General features: G+C 45.0%; 3 protein-coding genes across 3 annotated transcripts; all 3 read right to left on the bottom strand.

Moving 5' to 3' along the window:
• Positions 1 to 2634: 2634 nt before the first annotated feature.
• Positions 2635 to 4294, bottom strand: gadd45ga (growth arrest and DNA-damage-inducible, gamma a). Its single transcript, XM_079270070.1, has 4 exons — positions 4172 to 4294; positions 3951 to 4052; positions 3617 to 3827; positions 2635 to 3442 (listed from the first exon to the last, which is right to left on the bottom strand). Exons 1-4 carry the CDS (start codon positions 4222 to 4224, stop codon positions 3329 to 3331), a joined length of 480 nt encoding a protein of 159 aa, XP_079126196.1. The 5' UTR covers positions 4225 to 4294; the 3' UTR covers positions 2635 to 3328.
• Positions 4295 to 6862: 2568 nt separating this feature from the next.
• On the bottom strand, positions 6863 to 12292 carry creb3l3l (cAMP responsive element binding protein 3-like 3 like). Its single transcript, XM_079269730.1, has 10 exons — positions 12167 to 12292; positions 11175 to 11315; positions 10622 to 11015; positions 10301 to 10413; positions 10015 to 10107; positions 9608 to 9714; positions 9122 to 9190; positions 8931 to 9015; positions 8717 to 8810; positions 6863 to 8527 (listed from the first exon to the last, which is right to left on the bottom strand). Exons 2-10 carry the CDS (start codon positions 11313 to 11315, stop codon positions 8130 to 8132), a joined length of 1494 nt encoding a protein of 497 aa, XP_079125856.1. The 5' UTR covers positions 12167 to 12292; the 3' UTR covers positions 6863 to 8129.
• Positions 12293 to 14994: 2702 nt separating this feature from the next.
• nim1ka (NIM1 serine/threonine protein kinase a) lies at positions 14995 to 19160 on the bottom strand (the record flags this gene model as incomplete). Its single annotated transcript, XM_079270476.1, has 5 exons — positions 14995 to 15867; positions 16713 to 16859; positions 17017 to 17138; positions 18542 to 18654; positions 18850 to 19160. The coding sequence occupies 5 exons, from the start codon at positions 19158 to 19160 to the stop codon at positions 15109 to 15111; spliced, it is 1452 nt and encodes a 483-aa protein (XP_079126602.1). The 3' UTR covers positions 14995 to 15108.
• Positions 19161 to 25285: the final 6125 nt, after the last annotated feature.

The raw sequence follows: 25285 nt of genomic DNA, 5'->3' as shown, positions 1-25285 counted from the left end.
CTTTCAGACGAAAGAATTGCTCAGACAAAAACAGTTCATTTTGAGACATTTTATTTGAATTCTGCTCTGAAATAAAATGAAATAAATAGTTTGAGAGATAAGCGTCGCCGGTGTAGAACTTGTTGTTTTTTTAGTATGGATTACACAGACATGTAATGAGTTGATTTGTTTGATTTAGAGGTGCTGGAAGGTGGATGTTACCTTTGGACAGTGCCAGGCTAGCTGTTTCGCTCTGTTCTCTTATGCTAAGCTAAGCGGCTGCAGGCTTCAGCTTCATATTGACAGACATGAGTTTCTCACTTAACTATCGACAAGAGAGTGGATAAGCCTACTTCCCAAATTGTCAAACATGTTGTTAAAGAACACAAGTTACCACTTGCTTAATGGTCTTAGTAAATATTGTGTCTGTAGTGGTACATCCATCGGGGATGAACTAAATATTCTGTCTGGCCCATGTGAAAGAGAGGAAAACTCATTATCAGCACTTCATATAGGCAGAAAAAGGAAACAGTCTGGAAAGCACTCTGGAGTAAATTGCTGCTAGATGTTTGCCATCTTTCCGTGCCACGGTTGAAAAACACTTATGGTTCCAAGTCAGACGATCACAGATCAGTCTGGTCTCGCTCCCTCCCTCTCAGTCTGGACTGCTGCTCCGGGAGAGAGAATATGTTTGTTAACTGCATATAAATAGCAGCAGCAGCAGAGGAGGGCAACCCTTTACAACAGCCTCTTTTTTTTTCTTTCTTCCTTCTCCGCTGGCCCACATAGGCTACACCTGTCGCCAAGAGGATCATAGCATGGGAAACAACCATACACCTAGCAAACGCTTCTTTGTTTACCTGGAGCACAAAAACCCCGACCGTTTATATGCTTGAGGGTTAGAGGCATTAAATATGGCTTTTTTCTGCAAAACAGGTCAAGATTAGACATGATTGCCACTGCTATTGTTGCCTTTTTGTTCATGGCAGAAAACAGAAAAGACTGCCTGAGGGACACCGTCCTGCGTAGACAAAAGAATCCCGGAAGGTTTTGGGTGCTTTTTGGAAACGTGCAAAAGCCTTTCTCTTTTCAGTTCAGGACATTTTCAACGTGTCCCAATCCACCCTGTGAGCCGGCCGGAACCTCTGGGGAATTTTCACAACATATTGTGATTCAACTTTCACTCAGACGCAGGCTTCCATGTTCGATCAGAGCAGAGCCTAGAGTGCAGCAACCACAGACAAACAGTCATCGCAACAAGCCACACTGGTCCTCATATCAGTGTCTCACAAGAGCGTTACTCCCAATCTAGTAACAGTTTTGACAGCACATGTAAGAAAATTACTAGTTTTGTTTCATGACAATTTACTCCAGTCTCCCATAAGCCCACCACTACACATATGAATGCACGTGGAAAGTCCCTCCATTGCTTCTCTAAAACTAGTTTTTTTTTTGTGAGTAAAGCTTCCTCTGTTCTTAGAATGCTGAGCAATTACCTGAGTTCAGTCTTAGCAGAGAAGTACTGCCTCCTTTGCTGATCTGTGCTGTGTGTGCGTGTGTGGGTGTGCTGTGTGTGCTGTGTGTGTGTGTGTGTGCGTGTGTGTGGGTGCTGTGTGTGTGTGTGTGCTTTTGTGCAACCAGGTGTCTGTTCACGCATGTCACGCGTGTCCGTGCGTGCACACATGCAGCTTTGACCAGCGGTTGGCGGAAGACTTCTTGTCGAGGAGAAGTAGATTGAGTTCCTCTGAAGTCTGCTCATCTCTTTGATGTGGGCCGCCCTTTTACCGTCAGCCTCAGCTCAGAGCCGACCGCAGCGCTTACACGCTTCCCCTCGCCTTCCACCAATGATCTCGCTGGCCCTCCTCCTGCTGCAGCTTAGCTCCAAACACAGTGCTGCTTTCCGTATGTGTGGTTGCATGTCGGCTGTGTGTGCACACATGTCTACAGGAAGACAAAAAGCACTACCTCCCTCCCTCCCCCCACGTTTGTTGCATGAATGTTGGAAGCTGTTGCAGGATTTATTAAACGAAACTGAACGTCATGCAAGACAAACCAAGTGTGGGTGCAATATTGTAGATTTCCTAAAAGCCCACCTCTGATCTGCCAAGTGCAAGTTACGCTCTACAGCAGAGGAAAACGTTGGGTTGTTGGCACCGTGCTGTCTCCCAGTTCCACTTGGCTGCACAAAACTACAACTAAGCACACTACCCACTGACACACAGACCTCTCCAGACTCAGCTGCCGGTGCGCAGGAAACAAAAGAAATCCCCCCCAGCCTCAGCCTCGGTTCTGGCAGCAGCGATTGCGCAAGCTGTTGTATAAGGCAGCTGGTGGTATGAGAGGTATAAGGTCAGTGCCTGGAAACAACACATGTCACAAGCATCGTTATGTTGGAACTACTTTGCTCCATCTCTCCGTTTAATCTCTCTCTCACAGCCACCCAACTCTCTGTCAGCCACCCCCATTGTACTCTCTACTTCTTCTCTTTAAGTGTGTAACTGATGTCGTGCAACACTTCCTGGTACTTTTATATCGCTGCAGTATTTACTTCCCACACTGCTGCATTAAAGGCAGCCGGTATGCCAACAGTCTGCAAAGTTTCATGCAAAGGAGAAATAACATTTCTGACAAGTGACGGATGAGTTTGATTGTTTATTCACAAAACATTTAAAAAATGAATACAATTCAAACAATGTTGCATATTTGAAAGTCAAAATATTAGTCCGTGAGTAAGTGTCACTGGCTCAGACGCAGTGCAGATCAGGATTTGCAAGCAAAGTCTGTGCTTTATTCCAAGAAGTCCCTGATCGCTGCGCTGGTAAAGAAAAGTAAAGTCCATGTAGACATCTTCAGAACGCCCTCTTCCGGACCAGCAACCTCCTCGTTCCCCTCTAATGAGATCCAGTCCAGCCTCGACACTTTCGGAAGTCCATTTCTTGCAAAGGTCTCGGCGACCTTGCTCCGCTCGGTTCCCCATCGCCTTGTATCTCAGGCGCCACTCATCATCTATTCATGCACTATATGCAGTACATTCCAAATCCTTCTCAGTGTCCGTCAGGCTTTTCAGTCCACTCCCGCGTTCGCCCCAACCCGGTCCACACTTGACCTCTCAACTTGGAACGCTTCCTCGGGGCGACCCAGAACCAACGTGCCGACCCAGAATGCACTGGAAGGATGTGCTCTTGCAAGGGGGGTGAAAGGGGTGGGGGTTACAGCCACATCCTCTTAATCCAGACATGTGAGGCAGAAAGGCTTGACGCCCCCCCACATCCCCAATTGAGGCTCAGCTCCTTGACTTTCTTTTCATCATCACCATCATCATGTGAAGCATTATAGGTGGAGTGTCACTTCAGCGCTCCTCCAGCGTGATGGTGGGCACCCAGTCGTACACACTGCGGCTCTCCTCACAGAACAGACTCAGCTTGTCCAGAGCGGGGTCTTTCCATGGGTTTGCACTCGGGCTCTGAAATTAAAAAAAAAAAACGAGACATTTAGAGTCAGGACACAAGAGGCAGACATGAGCTATGCAGACATGCAGTGACTTGGCAGCGTGTGCAGAACAGTCAGACAGAGGCGGGGAGTGATGCGTGCATGATTCACCGGCTGCCTAGAGAGTGGGTGCTTCCTGGGAACGTACCGTGACAAGAATGCAATGCGCGTCCTTGGGCTCGCCAGTCTCGCCTGCGCTCACGAGGTCGGCGAGGCGCTCGATGTCGTTGACGCGCACTACGTTGATGTCGTTGTCGAAGCAGAACGCCTGGATGAGGGTGAAGTGGATCTGGAGGGCGATGTCGCACTCGTACTCCTCATCGGTGGCGAGGACGCAGAATGCCACGCTGTCTGGGTCACTGTGGGGGCAAGACACGAGCGGGGGTCAGAACACGTTATATTCACGCATAGGCTTCGAATAAAAAAAAAAATGTAAATAAAAGACAATTGCAGTTAAACATTTCGTGGATTGCAATACTTACACATTCATGACTTTCGCAGATTCGTAAACTCCAACTGTCAGGTACTCCTGCTTCTTAGCAGCCACCAGCAGCTCCTCCAGGGCTGCGCCTGCACTTTGCACCCTTGACATGAGACAAATACGCATCATTAGGACACTGCGCACAGTTTTGGTAAACAGGGTATAAACTATAAAGCATTAGCCCGGCAGCTTGAACACTGCGTCCTTGTGTAAAATATTTACCTGTCTACGTTTTCCATTGCGTTCTCTTGTCCGCGGATCTCTTCCAGAGTCATAGTTATAATCCAAGCGCGATCGGGATCGTTGCAGTGAACTGAAGCGGTTGCGTGTCTCTCCGTGTGTAGTCTCTTGCGTTTATTCTGAGCTTGGAACGGGCGGTGGGTGGATTTATAGCAGATCGGCGTAGTTTCTCGGCAAGGGGCGGTCTTTCCAGCTCATGCGTCCTACCATTGGCTCGGAGCAGCCAGGGAGGGGGTGAGGAAAGCAAAAAGTCCCCGGGCAGTTACAGTGAGCTTGTTGACAATCCCACGTGGGGCAACATTACAACCTTTCAAGAAATATCCCCCCCCCCCTTCTCTCTCTCCACCACCCACCACCGATTCCTGCTTGCCTTGTCAACATCCAACATCACCACGATGAACAAAAAACTTAAAGTCCTCTTTACTGCAGATAGCAGCCTGGTCACGTGAATCTCTGAATATCACGCAGTAGGCTCAATTATATTCTGTCACGTTTGTGAGTATATGGGCTAAATCACACCTTTGGAGGAAAAATGTGTTTCAGCATCCCATTATTTTCTTATAATAATCTCATTGTTTGCATTGTGATGATAACAGGTGGAGGTCACCTTTTATTCGCCCTGTTATTGATCACGTCATCGCGGAATACCAGGAAGCCTGCCTGTTGTTTGTTGGTTGTATAATTGTTCAGCACCATGTGATGTGTTCCCATGACAGTTATATAGCGGACCAACAACAGGTAGAAACTGGTATTGAAGAGATAAGAAGTCAAAAGAAAAGGAACGTTTTTTTGGGGGGGGGAGAGTGGAATCGGTGGTGAAATGAATCTCTCCCATGATAAACTCTGGAACAATCTTGTGAGGATTGGACTTCCCCAGCGCGGGGGAATCCCTGCGTTCTAGCCCATCTGAACTTTCCCCGGTGTCTGTAGCCTTACATCGCTCTCAATAAACAGCTTGTTGACGGTGCACCTGCCCCCGATGAACCGGTTACTTAACGTGCTGCAGTGTTTTGCAGTCCGCTCGGAGAACTCACGAGTGAGACCCGCAAGCGTGGCCCAAACCCCCCAAATAGGGCGAAATGTCTTGATTGATGCGTGTTTGGCAGACTGACCAGAAAAACAGCTTGTTTGCCGGCACACGCCACTTTTTTTCTTTTGTTCGTCCGTTGAAAGAAAAGCTTTGATTGCCAGTCTGACGAGCTACTTGACGCGTGTCGCTTCTCCCCAAAGAGAGAGAGAGAGAAAGAAAAGGGCGACCTTTGTGCCACAACAATACGCGCGTCCTCCACCTGCCCCCGGCTGCGGGGGGTTTGTGAGTATAAGGACTATGTGTGCACTTTATGACCCCCTTGCTCCATTCAGTGCCCTGCGGCAGATGCCCGACAGATGCGCGTTTGCCCCCCCCCCCCTCCCGAAACGTGCCACGCGCCATGGCCAGTAAGTAGTCTCTTTACACTTACAGGCCAGTTGATCTTATCAGTGCGCCACTGCATGTTTACATTCAACATCACTCGCTTTATACACCGATGCGGAAGGTTGTGCACGTTTGCGCACCCGCAGGCTGTCTTAATGAAGATGATGTCTCCAACGCTTATCCAGAGTAAATGTGAGTAATTCTGCACCAGGGGAAATCTATAGGTGGGCTACGACAAAGTGGGTCTGATTAGGGGAATTTTTCTCGATGCTAATAAACCACTCTGACGTTCACTCAAGCAAATTAAGATACCGTGATAGCTGGATCCACACCGTCATGGAGCGGCTGAGAGCGCGCGGTGTCAAGACATGTGCGCGGATGGACGGACGGCGCCACCTGCTGGTCATTGAGCCAGTGACCTTTCCCTCACTTACACTGCTAAAGTCTCAACGTGTTGAATGAACCCCCATGACTCATGATTCCAACCTCACATATTGCTGAGTCATCAACCAGTCCCCTGCATGTTGTTATTCCCCGACAGCTGATGTTGCTCCTGTTGTTTTCCCAGACATGTTGCATGTTGAACGGGGGGTGAAAATAGAATGATGGTGTGAGTGAAAAACAGTCTGAATTTACAGAGCTGTATGCCCACTCGCCCTCTTTGTATCCATACATGTAAATGAACACTAATCCAATGCACTCATGTGATTCTGTAGCCAGATAAACAACGTTACATAAATACTGCTGGAATTTGTATGGCTTTTGCACTTGTGAATGCAGTAAACAGTTTGGCTAAGACGATAAGGGGAAATCCCTGTCTGGCTGTGCAAATCCCAATGGAGGATAAATAAGTAACGGCCTCACGACATGACCAGGCAAGGCAACAAACAACTAAACACTGTAATGGTCCAAAGCTGTGGCAAAGAGTTCCATCCAGACTGTGGTTGTGCTGGCAGCTCCTGAGCACTAATTTGTCTGTGAGAATGTCACTAAATGTCACTGTGTTGCTGCTAAAGAAGACCTTGAAAGTCTTGGAAAAAGAAAGTCTTGGAAAAAGAAAGATTGTGGAAGCTGTGACGAGCATTTACATTTTTTTAATAGGTGTTTGAGGTAAATCTTAAATAAAACATCCAAATGTGTCCTGTTTAACGTTTCATCTCAAAGAGAGTCTCGTACGGTCAACAGCTTCCTCAAGTTGTACAGTTCGTGGTGTTCTGCTGTTCCTTCGCCCCAATAACACAGATCAAGAAAACTTTGTTCAGATATATATAAAAAGTTTATTATTATTATTATAGATGTCCAGACATGTCTTTTACATAAAGAGTTCCAATGTACAGAAGAGCCACAATCATTGAAGCATATTCACTCCTGGACTTTGTCAAATGACAGTGCGTTTGTTCAACATTTAAAATCTCACTGACTGTCGATTATAACAAAAAGTAGTTCCAATACCATTTAGATTCCACGTATACCACCGACGGTAACATAAGAAATACTAATGACAAGAATGCCTCGCTGACAAAAACAGGTCATTGCATTTTTGAGTACATTTTACTGCAACACGGTTTATATATTACACACGGATGTATTTCAAACCCCTTGTTCGGTGCACACAGGTGCGAAGGTATTCCAGACATGTTAAGAAAGATAAGAACTGTCCCATGAAGTTGGAAAAGAGGAGATGGTAGGGGTGGACTTCGGTTGGCAGGCAATGACAAACGGAACAGTTCAGCGTCTTGTTCCATATTTTGCATTATGACATGATATTTCTTGCTTTACTGTACAACATAAAAACAAAGCATTCCAAAATGTTTTTTAAAAAAAGCGTGGATACCCTTGTTACAAGGGAAATACTAATACTTTACAAGTCTTCTAAATGGCCAAATGTCCTGCAATGGCTTCAGCATTACGGTGGTTGGACAACCACTTTAATCAAGCGTTACGAGCATCGAGCAGCCTATGTTTCTACTATGCGATGGAGGTGTCTGGCTAGTCTGCGGTGCAAACTGTTGGGAGTGCTTATTTTCACAATAATTTACGATGGGAGAGTCCTTCATGAGCGTACGTTAATATTTAGATCTGCTAAAGACAGACACGAGTCGAACATAGCCCCAAACCCCTAGAATTTGGCAATAAATAGTGCCATCAAGTAAAACGTCTCTTCTGTCATCAGCACCGCATTGTGCATTGAAAATGGGAGCCCTCAGTGCTACTTAGGTTGCATGTGGCCTCCAGCGGGACAGGCGTGTAGTTTACCGCGGCGATGTCCTAATCTTTAGGTAGTTTACGCTGCTGAAATATGGAAATCTCTCTCCAGGTATTTCAGCCTACTGGAGCACAGACAAAGTGCAAATAAAGTAACAGTAGTACATCGGAAGGCTGTTAGAGGGGAAAAGCAGGGACAGAAAAAAATACCGGTATGTTCCCTTCATCCTTTTGTAAGTTTAAGCTTCACCTCTGGTACCTAAAACATTCGGAAGATAGCTCCCTCTGCTGGTTGTATTGATCAACATCTCCCCCCCACCACTACATCTCATCTGAGCGGTGCTGCTGTAGAATGACAGACGGGGGGTTCCGGTCTATCCAGTTATCCTTGGATCCCGCGACCTCGTACGCCACTGCGCCGTCGACGGATCCTTCCTGCGAGGGCCCCGCTCCGCCGGCCGGCCCCGGCTTCATCTCCGCGGCCTGAGCGGGGAAGTCCGCCGAGGAGTTGCTGCTGACTCCTGTTTCGGAGTCGGGCTGCTCCACCATCTGGAAGCCGGGCATGTGATTCTTCTGGCTGCCGGTGAAGATGGCTTTGACGCTCTCCACCTCGGCTTGGGGCACTAAGAGGACCTCCTCGTCCTCAGGCTCAAGGTCCCCGAGGTAAGATATGGCATCTGTGCTTTCTGGTGGCATCGAGCGCAAGGTCCGGGAGATGACTGCAACGATGAACGAGAAATGAGTTACCGAGGAAGGTATTCAAGAAATGTCAGTCACACAGTAGATAAAATCAATGGAACAGCACTGAACGGACACGCCGTCTTGATGAAGCATCGTACAAATTATGGGTATCGAAAAGTACAGATATGACAAACGAGACTTTTAATTCTTATTTTGAGGTAACTTACTGGAAGAGGGTGTGTAGAGTCCCTTCTGTTCTCTGTTTCCGCCGAACGGGTTGACTGACGGGAAGATGATGAGACAGAAAGAGAGCAGGAACACCTGGAGGGCAACCCAACGGAGAGAGTGAGAGGAAAACTAAAGAGAACAATACTGCAGCATGACAAAGAACTTCATACGGGAGCAATAATCAGGAGAGGAAAGAGGAGCCGTCACATTTACCATAACACAAGTGCTGGTTGTGCTGGCCTTCATAGTCGACATCTTCACAATCGCCTGTAGCTTCTTCAGCTGCTCGATCAAGGAGCTGTGATGTGCAAGAGGACAAATTCACTGTAGCGGCCGTCAGTAGATTCAAAAACACTTTCCCGATACGCGTTATTACTTATTAATGCAGAAGAGATGTCGCTTACATGTTCTGTTTGTGGAGCATTTGGACTTTCTTCTGTAGTTCCAGGTTGTGTGCAGTACAGATGGCGACCCTGTGGCAGACATTGATTCAGTAATTAGGATGTTTATCCAAAAGTGCATAGACTTTTTGAACAACCATAAAAAATGAACGCATACAGTTGATCACTGCCAGCATAACTAGTCACGGGCAACGAGGCAGGAAAAGTGCTGCTTAGTTCTTCTTTACGTTCTCCCTGCAGTGTGTGTTCTCGAGCGTGATTTAAATAAATATGATATTAGAAATAAGTCTGTTGACTGTACGGCTGCAAAGATTAGTAGATTCATCGATGAGTTGATTTGTAGGAAATCAATCGGCAACTCTTTTGATATTCAAATTATTTTCTTCGCAGAAATCCAGAGCACGACCTAGTTCCAAAAATGTCTGCATCAATGGTCAACAGAATCCATTCCCTTCTCATCGATAGTCCCTTTTGGCCTCTTCATCTCACCTGTTCTCCAGTCCGTCCACATACACCTTCTTCTTCTTGCGGCTCTCCTGAGCAGACTGCTTGTTACGGATCTTCCTCCTGACCCTCTTCAATGTCCTCTCCTCAGCCTGTTGCACAGATAGAGGGCTTTCACCACGGCGTTGCCGTGACAACGTAGATATAGAAAACAGCCTTGAGCAACTTTGCCGCAAAAATTCAAATATGGCCAAAAACAATACACAGTTCAGCATTATTGTACAATAATTGCTACGATAATGAACAATAATTATTTTGTATCAGCACTTATGTTGTCTGACTAGGCTCATTATTGTACAAACATTTACAACATATGACAGACGTTCTCATCCAGTAGAGTTTACAATGCCTCCAATCAGCTCAAATAACTAAACGTTTTCAGCATTCACTACCTTTGTGAGCGGCATGTGTGTCGGAATAGTTGCTCCCTCTTTCCCCAAAAGCCGCTTCTCCTCCTCAGTGAGCACAATCTCTTTAAACTGGAACTAAAGAGGGGAAAAGACTTTAATCTCCTGTACAAGATGGTACTACAGATGCAACATGCACAGAATCAGCAGATCACGTCACAAACATAAATGAGGCATTTCAACTGAAACTTCCCGTCTTCTTCAGGCAATCTCTTTGATTCGACCAAAAAAGCAAACAACAGAGAACTGAGGATAAGGAGGGAGAACTGACCTGGTCTGCTGCGTTGGCTGGAGTTGAATCCTGTGTTGAGTCGTCCTCTATGGACAAAGTGCAGGGCAGCTCATCTGTGAAGTCCTCCTCTACTGCCTCACACACCAAGTCGTCTGACAGGAGAGAAATACTTTTGAAATGACGGTAATCTGCCCATCTGTTGATAATAGATGCAGCATCCCTCTCACCGAATGTGCACTCAATGCATGTGTTTTGTAGGTATTCATCAAGGGGTTGGATAGGTTACAAAATACGAATATACCGTCGCCTATAGAATTCATAAATGACGTCAGAATCAGGGGGTTCTTGGACTTAACGTACCCAGATCAATGAAGACATCCGTATCTGGCTTCTCCGCCCTCACACTCTGCAGGACGTCCATGTCTCCGCCTCCGCCCTGCAGCAGAGAGTAGCTGTGATCCGCCTGGACTGTCAAAACCTCCAGGCTCTCCGTCTGCATCTCTCCGGGGCCCAGGGCCGGGTCAGAGTGCACCGGGCTGGGCTGGGAGTAGCGGGGACTGGGCACAACGTCACTATCGCTGCCCTGGGGACTCGGGCACCCCAGGTGGTTGTTGTTTCCAACCCCGGTGCTGCTGTCGTCAGAAATGCCGCTGTCGCTGCCCAAGGGAGAGTGAGAGGGACTGATGGCCTCCATGTTGTACTCTCCCTCTAACAAGCTGGACAGAAAGTCTTCAGTGTCCATTCCTGTCAGCATCTGGGAGAAAACGAAATGTTAGCTTTAAGGCCAAGACTACAGTCTAGACTAGAGTCATCCAAAAATAAAGAGGGACAATGTGGGTTAATATTGTCTTGGGAAGCAATCTAACCAACTTCCTCCAAAGTGCGTATTTCTATTCAGTGAATGAAGTCTCACATCTTGCTCCGACAGCCAGGACTCAATGAGTCCACTCTCATCAGCAAAGAGAGGCTCGGTGGATCCATCCACTCCGTCGTGGAACAGCAGCCCCAACAGGTCCGCTCCATCCATGTCTGGAAGGTCCTCAGTGACTGACATCTGGAGCAACACAGCAGCATGCAGACCACAGCAATGGCATTAACAACTATGTACACATAATAATTAAAGTCCCAGTCGTAATACAAATAAAATCACTAAATTTTAGATGTCGAGTCAGAGTATTGAGTCAAATGTTGTTTTAGCAAAGTCCAAAATCAACTTCCACTCTGCTGTAAAGTGATCTCCAAATGGACACTGTTTTGACTGTTCGCAGTTCAGCAGCCACAATATTCAATTGTGCAATCTTAAGTATGACACATTATGCTTCCAAGTCAGTGAGTTAATAACACGTATCCTTAAGTGCTGTGTTAACGGCTTCATATTGCATCATTGCCACGTTCCCATCATGACCTCATCTTTTGTTGAGCCCCGCCCCCTCACATGCCTTTGTCACAAGATCTGAATTCAATGTCAAAACAAATAAGATGAAGAGCTTTTAGTTCATTCCATAAAATGAATATTTCTATGCTCCATTGATTTTTTTTTTTATGTGAATGCAGTCCCGGATGCAGGGTGTCTTTGTTGTTTTGCAAAATAAGAGCATTGTCTTGTGGCATAACGTTAGCCATTGAACACAAACGAAATGACCTAGTTAATGCACTAGCAGTGAACACATACGAGCAATATGATTCATGAGCATTTGATTTTAACGAGCAGGAAAAAAAGACGATATTATACACTCCAATAGCAGAAAGAAGGCCGTGTTTTAGGCCAACGTCGAAGAGCAAGCTAGTGTTAGCTTAATAATAAGCCTTAGAGGATCTTTATGAGCAAGAGGGCGTGGTCCCTCGTAACATTAAACACACTGAACACACATTTAACACAGTTCATGTCGACATTACTCCTCGTACCGTTCGATGAGAGGCCAGAAAATATCATTCGAGTGAGAGCGTCCGGGTGTCTTTAGGTTTCTCCACTCAGCGTTTCTTCGGTGCTGATAATAGTAGTCTACTGTCACAGCGCTTCCTTCAGAAACTACCTTCCAACAAGGCAGAAATTGCGTCATCGCGTAAAGGCGGATATGAGTACGTGAGCTACTTGGGGGATTCTGGGAAGTGTAGTGTACAGCACCCGACTACGTATTGTACTCTTGATTGTCTCGCTTTCTGCATACACATGAGCGGCAGCCATAGACTGTGGTGGCAGCAGTTAAATACAGCTAATAGACTAATACACTTATATAATATGAAGCTGATCCTGTAGTATTATTATTTTCTGATGCAGTTTTGTAAAATACAGCAGAAATGGTATAAAATAATGACCTGCTTGTGATGCCAGTGAAAACATCTTAAGTGTATTGAACCTTAAAATGATATTGTAAATAAATACATTTGTTTGTATCTATATATATGTCTTTGAGTACCTTTTAAACCACTATACAAATACAATGTATTATTATTATATATATATATATATAAACAATACAAAGTTCATGAACTACTGAAGTGTCTGGGCTGCTGTTATGTAGCTTGACGCACACTAGAGTCTGCATTGTGTGATACTATTAATAATAATAATAGAAAAAAGAAAGATACTGGAATAATTGCTCACAAATTACCCGGTGAATGCATGTCTGGTGTTGAAATGATTACAACACAATAGCATCATAAATATTTCACAAAAAAAGACGAATGCATTTACATTTTCCAATTTATTTTCATCAACACATAAGCATGAACATGGCATCAGATAGTTAAAGATAATAATAATTACTGAAACTCATTCCGAAAATGTCTGAGCTTGTATTAAAAAGATGTATTTTGCCACATGATCAATAATAAAACTTTGGTGGTTGGTATGTTGGTATTTGTAGTTTAATGACATGTATCTGTTTTGTTTAGGCCACAGGAAAAATAGAGCGAGGTCATTCAGGTAAATCAGTGTAACACCAGGAACGTCTCATAGAGATACATCACATAATGTAAGATGTGAAATCTCTATTCAAGTTATCACAAACATTAAGGAGTATAATGAAACCAGTCTGGCTGATTTCATAACATGAAAGAAAACTAAGAAAAGTGCAATTGAACAGAACCCATGTTTCATGTTCGGACTGCATGATTCACCACTTTATCAACTCGGCATCATTTTGTTTTCCTTTAGATCAGGGATTCCCAAAGTGGGGTGCGCGCACCCCTGGGGGTGCGCGAGCTGCCTCTAGGGGGTGCGCGAGAGGAAAAGTGGTGTAATAATATTAAATATTAAAAAAAAATGTAATTTTAATTTAAAAACTGTCAGGTGGGACATCTGAAGCTATCAGTCGTAAAAGAGGAGAGGGACAGAGAGAGAGAGAGAGGAATCGGAGGCGAGGGGAACGGAGAGGTGCGTTGGGGAGAGACCGGGAGAAGAAATCGAGCCAGAGTCAGAGGAAGATGAGACAGAGGAGACCGAAAAGGAGGAAGGGATAGCACAGACAAATCGGGAGCACATCGGCCCATCGCGGAGTCAAGGTGAAAAAAGAGGAAACGAGAGTGAGCATCAGACTGGGAAAAAAAGAGGAAATATGATGAAAAGTATGTGTGTCTGGGCTTCACTTGGATTGGCAACGCAGATTGCCCAAAGCCACAGTGCGTGGTGTGCAGTGAGGTTCTGGCTAACAGTCTGAAGCTCTTATTTACGTCGCCACCTGAACACCAAGCATGCCAGTGCAAGTCAAAAGCCCCTTACATTGTTTATATCGAAATTGGAGGAGTTACAAAACAGCCAAAAACAACTGGAGTCTCATTCATGTGTTGGGTCTATAAATGACGCACTACGGGCTTCATATCTGGTTACAGAATAGCGAGAAAGGGGCTACCGCACACAATCGCCGAAGACGTGAGCTTGCCAGCTGCCAGAGAGATGGTGGAATGTATGATTGGGGAGAAAGAAGCAAAAAAGTTGGACATGATCCCGGTGTCCAACAACACTGTGTCGCCGCATCGATGCTTTGTCCAAAGACATCCTGGCTGCATTAGTCGGTCATTAATTGTAAATTAAATGTGATAATCTGCCTCTGAGCCTGTGCGTGTGTGCTCGCATCCGTATTGCTCTTTAAAAGTGACGCCTTGTGTCACTGAAAGTTATTGAAACTTTGTTGCAGTATTTCAGGGCGTTTTCACACCTTCAGTTCGTTTGCTTTGTTGCAGTTGCTCCTTTGTTCGGTTTGTGTTCACACTGCAACATTTAACAGCGGACTAAATCTTGTAAACAAATGCCACGCGCGAGCAAACTGTTCTCTCATTGGTCCGATTCTTATGCGGCTATGAAGGCTTAAAAGGCTCTGTTGCTTCTTTTTTTTTATTAAGGGGGGGGGGGGGGTGCGCGAACCCGGTCGGGATGTAGAAGGGGGTGCGCGGCCTAAAAAGTTTGGGAACCGCTGCTTTAGATGTATGCTACAGTGATTTCTCATATGGGGCTTATTGGTGTTTGCTGAGCATAGACAGCATGAGCGTGGGCTATAAACATCTGGCCTGCGTGACCCAGATTAAAGTTGTGTATGCCATCTAATCATCATTATGTTTACTCAAATCAATTATACTTCAAAACATTTCCAAATCTCATCAGCATTACAGGTCCCTGCCCAAAAGGGAGACAACAGTGATTCAGCTGCATCATCATTCTCACAGAGACTAATATTACTTACTCGAAGAAAGATACTAAAGTAAGAAATCCCAGATTTCAGAAGCTCAGTGGCCTTTTTAATCATGCTTTAAATTCAAACTGCTGGACTGAATAGCACTTTTTTAATGTAATGTAATTTCACCCTAGACTATGAAGCTAATTAATTCCCAGAGTGAAGCAGAGCACTTTGTCACAGAACCACACAGAGTTTAGACGTGTGCCTCAAGCTACGGTACACTTTTAGCCGTTCCTTTTTCGTCTTTGCTGTTGGTCCGACTGGCTGTGTGACCGCGGGCGCCCTCTCAGCAGCCCGTTTCTTGTGAGCGCGGTGCAGCAGGATCCTATAGCACCCTGTGATGGAGCTCCTGCAGTCTTTCCCCTGGTTGTTGAGGATGTGTTCTGCGCTGATTCCCAGCGTCTCCAGTGCTGCTTTTATCTCCACCTCTTCCCCCCCGAGTTCAGATGGATCGCTCTCTGCTAGGTAGAATGGGTCAAGTTTAAAGGGCTCCATAGCACGCGGGAAGTCCACAGGGAGCAGCCACTCACAGCCCATCATCTGCTCCACCGTGCAGCGGTCAGATGGTGTGGGCTGGAGGATTCCCCTGATCAGCCTCTGGCATGCCTCTGGCACCCACGTGGGCAGGATGTAGGCTCCCTCCAGGATGCATCGCTTCAGCTTGGGCACGGTGTCTGCCCTGAACGGCATGGTGCACGTCACCATGAAGAACAGCATCACCCCCAGGGCCCAGATGTCGACAAAGACGCCGACGTAGTGCTCGTCCCGAAAGAGCTCGGGCGCCGCGTACGGCGGAGAGCCGCAGAACGTGTTGAGAGTCTCGCTGCGGGGGCTCAGTGTGCTGAAGCCAAAGTCCCCGACCTTGACACAGGAGCTGCTGGTGTAGAAGACATTTTCGGCCTTCAGGTCCCGGTGGATGATGTTGTTTTCATGCTGTGGGAGAATCGAGGAGAAACTGCGTTATGTAAGGGCCACCCGCTTTTCACGTCAGGTACGATGTGGACATTTGAAGCCTCAAGTGCAAATACACTGAGAGTGGACTCAGTGAAGAAGCAGACATCTCGTGTCCAGCAGTTCAACTTTTTAACATTAACAATATTTGCATTTTCATAGATTCTGGATTTGGAGAGATGTTACTTTCTGCTTTCTTAACATGGAAAGTGAACAAATTAATTTTTGTGGAAAAAGCATATCAGTACGTCATTAATACAAGGAGAATAATTGTACGCGTCTTAAAACATGTTTGGGCGGATCTTTAAATCAGAATCAGGTTTATTGGCTATGTATGCGTATACACATACAAGGAATTTTACTCTTTTTTGTTGTCTCCACGTACATACACAGAATTTACAAATAAACAGGAAAAAAAATTGTAAAAAATAAAAAAGACAACAAAAAAAAGTAGAACAGATGTAGGCCTAAACATTTAACGACTATGTACAATACAAATATACATCCAAAAAGTACATATTTGAACATAAACCTATAGAACAACAGTGTCAATGGAATTAAGGTGATGGAGGTGAAAGTGCAGTATGACTGATTAATTGTTCAAGGATTAGAGACTCAGCATTAATAGACTGAAATTCTACTGATCCAGCAAAGCTGCTACATGGACAAATCTATAAACATTATTTTCCTAATCTTTTACGATCATACTATCCCTTGTGTATAAATATTCTTAGGGATTAACAGAATATGTTGTTTTAATCTACCATCATTGAGTTTTCCATTATTTTACTGAAACATACCACCTCAATGCAGACTTATGGACTGACCATGTGTTTCACAGCAGAGAGGATCTGAGCAAAGACGATCTTGCTATTGGTGTCAGAAAGCTTCCCCTCCGTAGAGATCTTGGTGTAGAGCTCCCCTCCCCCTGCGTACTCCAGCACCAGGTGTAACCGTGTCAACGTCTCCACCACCTACAAAATGAACGACCAGAAAGTCCAGAAAGTCAGAGTGCAGAGTTACTGAGAAGCATATCAGACGTTGGGCCGGACGTGGTGATCATTGAGGAAGCCCATCGGGATCAGATAACGTTGACATATGAATCAAAATGAGAGTGTATACGAGTCGAACCTCATAGAGGCGTATGATGTTGGGATGGTGCAGCTTCTCCATGCTGGAGATCTCTCTGGACAGCAGCCTCTGGGTCTTCTGATCCAGCTTGGTTTTGTCTAGGATCTTAATGGCCACTTTGTCTGGTGATGCCAAGGGACAAGATTACGGTCAATGATCGCTGAAAAATGACTAATTTGTATAGAGGAGTCAGTAATACAGATTTCAAAGGATGCTGAGAAATACTTGATGGAGAAAAATAAAATAAAAAATCAACATTGTTTTTGTGATATAAGTGCTGACATTGTGTTTCTCATTGAAATATTCCCATTTTTCTGAGAAATGATGCATTACACGTGATACATGTAGATAGAAGATAGAAAATGTGAGCCTTGCTCAACTCGGCAAACACAGAATTGCCGCAGAAGTTGCCAAGCCCGATGCTCTCCTCTAGATAATGTGATGGAAGATTAGCTGCCCTCAGAAACCAATTGTCTTGATTATGTTCTTTCAGGGGGGGGGGGGGGGGGGGGCAAGTCGCCCTTTTAGCCTCAGCTTCCAAAGGAAATGTGCTTTTGCAAATTAAGGAAAATGACTCTCTTTCAAGTGACTTCAGCTCTGAGCACATGTCATGTCATGTCAGGTCAGGGTTAAGGATAAATATGACAGGAACACAGCATGCTGAGTTTGCAACATTGTCCGTACCAATTGTACATCCAATAAAGACCTGAATACTTTAAATGTATCAAATTCATACAACTGATATCTTCACTGTATGCTGTTGAATGATTCACAAAGGGAAGTCAAATAGACCTCAGGTAACTGAATACAGAAAAGTTCTTAAGAGGCAAAATGGTGTTGAGATATCGAATTGTGTGTCAGTCTGCATTATTCAGGCTGGTATTAGGCTCCCTTTCAGCTGTGACATAGCTTTCAATAGGAGCATTCAAAATGCATCGCAGCTCATATTGGTTTAGGAGGACTCAGCGATACCACTTACACACACACACACGTACACATACACGCACGTAGCACGGCACAGACAGGCAGACAAAAGTACATATAACCCAGAAGATATTGAGCGTGCACACACACACACAGTCAGATCTACCCACTCCTCCCTCTCTTTAGCCTTTGATGAGGCATGCAGCAATTGTAGCCGTCGCTAAGGAAACTGGAGATCTCTAATCAATCTATCTGTTCAAGGGCAGCAGACAGTCTGTCTCTTCGTGGCTGAATCAGCCCCCTGGCCATGGCACACATCACTTTGTAAGTGAATTGCTACATAAGGACACACTTGTTAGTTTTTCAGCCTTATATCATCACTTATATCTAATACGATCCAAAAGAGCAAATGGGAGGTTAGCTAAGACTCTTATCATTACAAGTGGATGTGTTTGGACCTTTTTAGTGATGGCCAATCAGTCTCCCCTCTATAGAACAGCATTATAGTGTGCAGGATTGCCACTCTTTAATAGATGTGTTCCTGTACTTGAGTGCAGGCGTTTCAGCACTTGCATTTCACTTGTGTCTTGCTCTTTCCTACCTTTGGTGAGCGCATGAATTCCGAGTTTTACATGGGAGAAATTTCCACAGCCAATCTCTCCCCGAATTTTGTAGAAGCCGATCCGTCTGCCCACTGTTATCTCGCGGACCACCCTGTGACCGGATTACACAACAGAAGCTGTAACACAAAATATTCTGTGTGATATACACTACAGTGGCGCCATTGTTGAGGAAGATTTCCCCAGCTGGGAAGTGAAAAAAGCAAATTTAAATTTTGAAATGAATGTACGGCTACCGAAGGACCTATAAAATAAAGTCAATTACTGCCCCATCTTTTGACCCTTATACCTGTCATCCTGGCACATATCCAGGTTCAGCCTTTCCAGTGGCGTGAGGCGGCGGATGGTGGCTCCCTCATCATCTGTGTTGATGTCTGAGCTGTCCTGGCGGCTCCAGCGCGTGCACCTCTGGCCACCGCCGACCACGGCCGTGCCTCCAACCGTGCCTCCGACACAGTCTCCGTTTGACACACTGGCCTCTGGCCCGGAAACTGAGATGCTCCCAGCGGTGCTTGCTGCCCCTGGGCCCCTAGCGCCTGCTGTCCTGGCCCCGGCTTCAGCCCCCTCTGGGCTGCTCTCGGACGGGCAGACAGCAGTCATCCTGCAAGGGACTCCCAGGGGGCTCAGCGTGGGCTTAGCTCATGGCTGACGGTGGTGGAGGACTGGATGCCCAATAAGGAGACAAATATAATTAGCTCAATGATTAATGCTTCTACTATTATGCCAGTGGCTGTAAAATGTACCCTTTTAAACTAAAAGGCATGATAACAAGAAATAAAACCGCTTTAGCTTCTATTTAACTGTATGGTGAGGTGTCATACATTTATTTTAAGCCCACTACAATATATGCTCTATTTTTCTTGTCTAAACATATCAGATTAATAATAAATGGATTTGCAAAAGTTGAACAGCTAGCAGCAACACAAAATGAACAATTCCTATTCTATCATAGATGCAATATCATTGATGCAATTTAAAAGTTGATATGGAGCAAATTCAGATGGAACAAAAACCTTGACTTACCTTCAGATGTGTGAGCCCTTTAGAAGGTAAATTATTTCAGTGTCCATGGCCAAATCTCATAGCTGTTTAGACAACGGAGTCAATAAACAAATGCTGATGTTTTTTCCTGTATCTCAAAGAAACGGGACAGAGCCTCTAGTCCGAGGACCCGAGCGCATGCTGCATCCAGCCTTTCCTAAATCTGCTGCAGCTGCAAATTGTCCGCTCTGCAATGCAGTATCAGTTTGTCCTCTGAAGCTTGATGGACATACGGTCTCGTTTATTTCAAGAAAGTCCAGTAGTTAAAGCCTTCATGTTTTTTTTTCCTTTTGTGGTGCTGTCAAAGAGAAGGTGCTGAGGCTGGAGATCAGACCGACCGTCGAGTCATGCTCACTGTTGTCTCCGGCTTGAAGAGGTCTGCGTAGCTTTAATGGGCTCTTTTGAGTCTCCAGGGGTATAAATAGGCCACAGGTTGAGGAGGAGGGAAGAGGAGCTGGATGGGGGGGTCGGAGGAGAGCGGTTGAACAGACGATAGTGTCAGGGTGCAGCCGTGGTGCGTTTTGTGAGACAACCTGAAGAGAGAAACAAAAAGAAATGTCAATCATGTTCAATTTGGTGCTCATGCAGCCCTTCCTTTTCTTTTTTTATGGTCTAATTATTGTGCTTTAATCTGTTTTATGGCAATTTTGTAGATCTTTTTTTTCTGGGGCAGAACATCTGTGCAGAACTTTTGGAAATATGTTTTTCCACCCACCACGTTAAAGGGTTTGTGTGCACATGTCAACACAAGCGCAGCATCTGCTTCAGTGTCCGGCCATTGTAATCCGTACTGAATTTAGCGCTCGAGATCCCGCTCCAAGGGAGATGCCGGCTTACGTTGCCATGGGAGTCAAAATAAACAAATCAGAGATCATTCTCATCACTCTCTACCACCAAGAACACACTCGCGACCTAACTTACTCCATTTCGAATGGGGAGCATGAGTGATGACTGTCACTCCCATGTGTGCGAGAGGTACAGTACGTATTAGTTTGTAATTAGGTGATAATTGCTTGTGTGTGCTCAGAAAACAACGCTCTAACAATGTCCCGTGAGAGGGAACAGAGAGAGGGGGACTCTGAGGGGAAGGGGAAACTCGATTTTGCGGACATATATGTTTTCAGAATAAGCTAAATCATTATCTTTTGCAGTGGTGCATTTATGAAGTTCTTCTTTGTATGGAACAAAAACTCCTCATTTACTGAGGTGATCCAGTGAAATGTCAACACTAAACAATTGGAAGTATAACTATGAATTAAAAAAAATATTGATATCAGTTATAGTTATAGCAAAAATCTTCTTCCTTTCACTGAAACACAAAAGGTATGCAGCAAAGTGCTGTAAAATTGAAATGAAACAATCTACAGGGTGTCCAGTTGTACAGTTTCTATCTTAAATAGAAGTGACATAACCTGGTGTGTATAAGGCAGGAGCAGAAAGGGTCAACTTAGCGTAACATGGCGCTTTGGAAGGTGTTCTCTCATCCATCTCTACAGCAGGATGAATGAATCTATATTAAAGCCTCGCTAGGAAATCAAAGCGATCGTCTTTTGTGAGGCCCGGCAGTCTCCCAGCCTTCAAACACCTTCCTGCCATGGCACCATGAATATCTACGCATTGATCTCAAGCAGACTAAAAGGACTTGCTAAGAGAGGAGAGGCGTCCACTTTACAGCACAAAGCGACAAGCTCCTGAATGCCGTACCAGCCTTTCACGTATGTAAATAAAAAGACCAAAAGGACAACCATGCATGAGATAAACAAATCAATAATGAGCAGAGCAATAAAGACTTTTTGGACCTAATCATCATCAGGAAACTGAATTTTTTTCAATCTTAAACGTATATTGTTGACATACTGAATAAGGATGGCTTAATATGTCTTGGAATACAGCCAGTGCAATGTCACACAGCTTGTCAGACACGTGTTTCACATCCGCCCCCTTTCTCCGACTCTATAGTTGCTTCTCCAGGTCCACTTTTAACCGTATCCTCGCTTGTTCAAACTGCACAACTAACAACTTTTGTCTTTGACAGTTGTCTGCACAGCTGCTGGCTCAGACACCGACACAGGCGCTGGCACCAAGCTCACTTATCCGTAACATCTCCTTCAAACAAAGATAAAAACGCATCTCTAATCTCCTCCTTATGCTTTTCTGCCTGCCACAATAATGCCATAATGGTTTAGCTATTTGCACCAGCTGTGGCTTGTTTCAGAAAGCAGGTTCAACAAACTCTGAGCCATACCCTGAACTCTTGAGTTAATGAACCCTGATATATGTTTTCAGCTCCAGAACAGCTGATCCGAGTCAGTTCAAACAACCCCGAGTACATATGGCCCAATCCCAATGCCCCCCTAGATCTAAACCCTGAACCCTCAGGGACTTACTGACGTCACCTGGTGAATGGTTGCGTGTGAGAGACTGCAAGGGCTTGAAATGGTGTAAATACGAATGGGACAGCACTTTATGACATATCACGTTACCATGACGTCAACAAATATGATGTACAATTGTGGGTATTTCATTTTATACTTTATACTCCCTCATTTCAACGTCTTCCAGGCTCTTTGCTTACAAGATGAGAGGTAAATTGTCAAATGATCTATTTACTACTTTTTGTCAAAACAGCTTCAATGACTAAATTAAATATTTGATGAATAAATAAATAAATATTCCATCTTTGTCCCATCTTAATGTTTCTGTGTAATGACAGGATGAACACCCATGTGGCATCCTCTTTGTTTCTCTTTCTTTTGTGTCCATGCTTCCACTGGTAACCCCGTGTTTAACATCACATTGCTATGAATTCTGGGTAATTCCCTTGGGCAAAGTCTGCCGAAATGCGGACTGATGGAAAGGGTTCATAAAGGGCTCAAAATGTCTGCGAGAGAGCCCTCGAACACTCGATGATTTGACAGTCGGACAGCCCTAAACCCTCACGGACTCTGCGGGAGCGCGCCTCAAAGTCTGTGAGTGTGGATATTGGGATTGGGCCCACAATTCACAATGGTAACAGGTAAATACAGGCAGCGCTTCCATTTTAATCGTCGTTTAATCATTGTCGAGATATTAATGTAGGTATATGCCCAGTATGCACATTTATCTTTAAAATAAAGAAACACCACGCACCTGCTGCTACCTGCATGACCAAACAAACTTTGACATTTAACAAAAGATTGTGGAAATCAGTGGTGTCAGTAGTGTGCGTGCAAAGGTGCAAGACGAAATACGAAAATAAACCAACACGACATAACTAAACCCAGCCACAACAGGCGTCTGGAGGGGAGAAGCAGAGAGCGCTAACAGCAGACAGCTATAGACTGAACACTGGGCCCAGGTGTTGCCACTTGGCCCTAACGATCCCCTGCCACCAGGCAAACATGCTCAACAGATCGACATGGAAGAGCAGAGGCCGTCATATTTCCCCTTTGTCAAGTATGATACTTTCTAATCTTCATAAACAAATGACTAAAATCTCTTGAAGAGAGCGTGACACACAGTCTGCCCTGTTGAGTATAGAGCTTTCAAATAACTAAATGGATCTACTGAATTACATGAAGTGGTGAGCATCGCCACAGGGACAATAGACGTGTAGTAGTTAGCTACCCAGATTGCTTTGTGCTTTGCTTCCACTGGATAACATACAGTACCTACCTGGTTGCTTGGTGATGGACACTGGCCGAGCATGTTTGTTTGTCTTCTTCTTTTTTTGGTCATGCTGAGGCTTAGGTACACAGTGTATACAGTGGCCGTGTTAATTATGTGCATGAGCAGACTGATGGACACGCACACGCGCAGACAGACGGAGCAAGAGAGGGCACCAGTGGAAGAATCATAAAAAAACTCACAAATACAGTGCCTTGCTCACACCTGTCTGATCGTCACTTAAAGTTGATATTGACTGTTGAAGCACCTTGATTCATTTTACTTATATTGTGTGTCAAGAAAAACTACCCAAGATTAGCTGCAGCTTCACTTGCTTTTTTGTCCGTTTCAAATCATTTCATTGGCTCCAGATTGCAGATAAACAGCCAAAATATGTTTCCTCCGCTGGGTAGCAGGGCTCACCCTTAGAGATTCCTCAGTTTTTCCAGGCATGTGCAACATTTAGGAAACACCGGTGTACCCAAGACAGGCTGAAGAGATTATTTATCTCATCTGGCTCGGGAACACCCCGGGGCCCCAAAGGAGGAAGCTGTGAAACGTTGCTGGGGGGGGGACCTTGCTTTCGACTGCTGCTACAGCAACCTGGCTCCGGATAAGCAGCAGAATATTGGATGAATGTATCCAGTCCTCCCAACTTTGCTGCTTCAAGCTCGAATTACAGACATATACAGCATTCAAAATACAAAATACTCAGTGAATACAACATATAAACAGCCAGCCCTTCATGGGCAAAACACTACCAAGCACAGGTCCCTACTCACCAGACAGTCAATCACTTGTCTGAGGATCCCTAAAGAGAAGGCGGAGGGTTTGCCTGGCGCTCTTTGCTGCTGACCACATCAGCAGCCTCTTCACACACTCCAACAACGAAAAAAACAAAAAAAAAACACGAGAGCCCATCCCCACCAGCTGTGGATCAAGAATTAGACACACATCACAGGCTATGAAACATCTGTCTGTTTTATCTCTGAAAAGCCCCTCACTTTGCCTCCTGTTCACTTCAAGTCCCGGGCCGTCATTCCGCCATGTGCTTGTGTCACATTCTCTTTTTTCACTGCCTCCATGCATTCAGGACAAAAGGCGACGCACGCACGCACGCACACACACACACACACACACACATACACACGCATTCTTTGCTCGAGCACACAGGCGGCTCTCTCTCTCTCTCTCCACACAAAGCTCCCCAGTGTGTCAATTGAGACGCACGGCTGACAAGAATAAAGAGCTCACCAGTGAAAGAGCTGCGACAATGAAGACTATACGGGCCCTAGGAACAGAGAGGAAGGCCTCTCTGGAATCTATGGGGCAAATATTTCACATTTCCAAAAAGGAAAGAAGTCCAAACCAAAGCTGCACGGGTCTCTATGGATGCCCTCAAACTACTACTACTTTAAACGTGACAATACAAAAGCTGAAGAGCATCTCCCAGTACATCTTGTGGAGAGAGAGAGAGAGATAGAGGTGTCTCTGAAGCCTGAACAGGGTAACCATGACGGTGTATGCAGGGAGCACAATAAACACAATGTAGCAGACACTTTAAATCCTGCATCTTCCGATTCAAATCCAAATCTATTCGGTCAATTACTTCTTACCGCTTTAAAGAGCCATCTGAGTGTGCATTTTATTCACGGCCAGCGCTTCAAAGGGGGTTGCATCAAAGAAAGAACACATGAAGCGCAGTGTTTCATGTGGTCTGACTGATTGGCCATCAAAAGACTTCAAATCAAGAACAAATTGCATTCAGGCGGAAGTAAACAGACCCTGCTATTTTTGCTTTAAAGATATGGAAATACTGAGTATTGAGTTTCTAATCCAGGTAGAGAATGAGTGGAAAACATTACTGCAATACATTAAAGATGACATGCCTAATTTGCAAGAAGGCCAAAAGACAAATAAATCATAGTTAAAGACAATATGGAGCATTCGGTTCGCAAAGACAATGTAATTGTGACGTCCAAATCTAGCTGCTGAGTCATACAAACCTCTCCTCTCTCTTTGCAAATAGCAAACAGAAA

Source organism: Melanostigma gelatinosum, assembly GCF_949748355.1.
Source record: "Melanostigma gelatinosum genome assembly, chromosome: 6".
NCBI classification, from domain to species: Eukaryota; Metazoa; Chordata; class Actinopteri; order Perciformes; family Zoarcidae; genus Melanostigma; species Melanostigma gelatinosum.
This window is presented reverse-complemented; position numbering and strand designations above follow the sequence as displayed.

Coding starts and splice junctions, on each gene's coding strand:
- gadd45ga (XM_079270070.1), bottom strand. CDS start 4,224: ATGACTCTGGAAGAGATCCGCGGACAAGAGAACGCAATGGAAAACGTA. Junction 4,053..4,171: donor GCAATGGAAAACGTAGACAG/GTAAATATTTTA, acceptor TCTCATGTCAAG/GGTGCAAAGTGCAGGCGCAG. Junction 3,443..3,616: donor CGCATTGCATTCTTGTCACG/GTACGTTCCCAG, acceptor TTTTAATTTCAG/AGCCCGAGTGCAAACCCATG.
- creb3l3l (XM_079269730.1), bottom strand. CDS start 11,315: ATGTCAGTCACTGAGGACCTTCCAGACATGGATGGAGCGGACCTGTTG. Junction 10,108..10,300: donor CAGCCAACGCAGCAGACCAG/GTCAGTTCTCCC, acceptor TCCCCTCTTTAG/TTCCAGTTTAAAGAGATTGT. Junction 9,016..9,121: donor ATGCTCCACAAACAGAACAT/GTAAGCGACATC, acceptor TGCACATCACAG/CTCCTTGATCGAGCAGCTGA.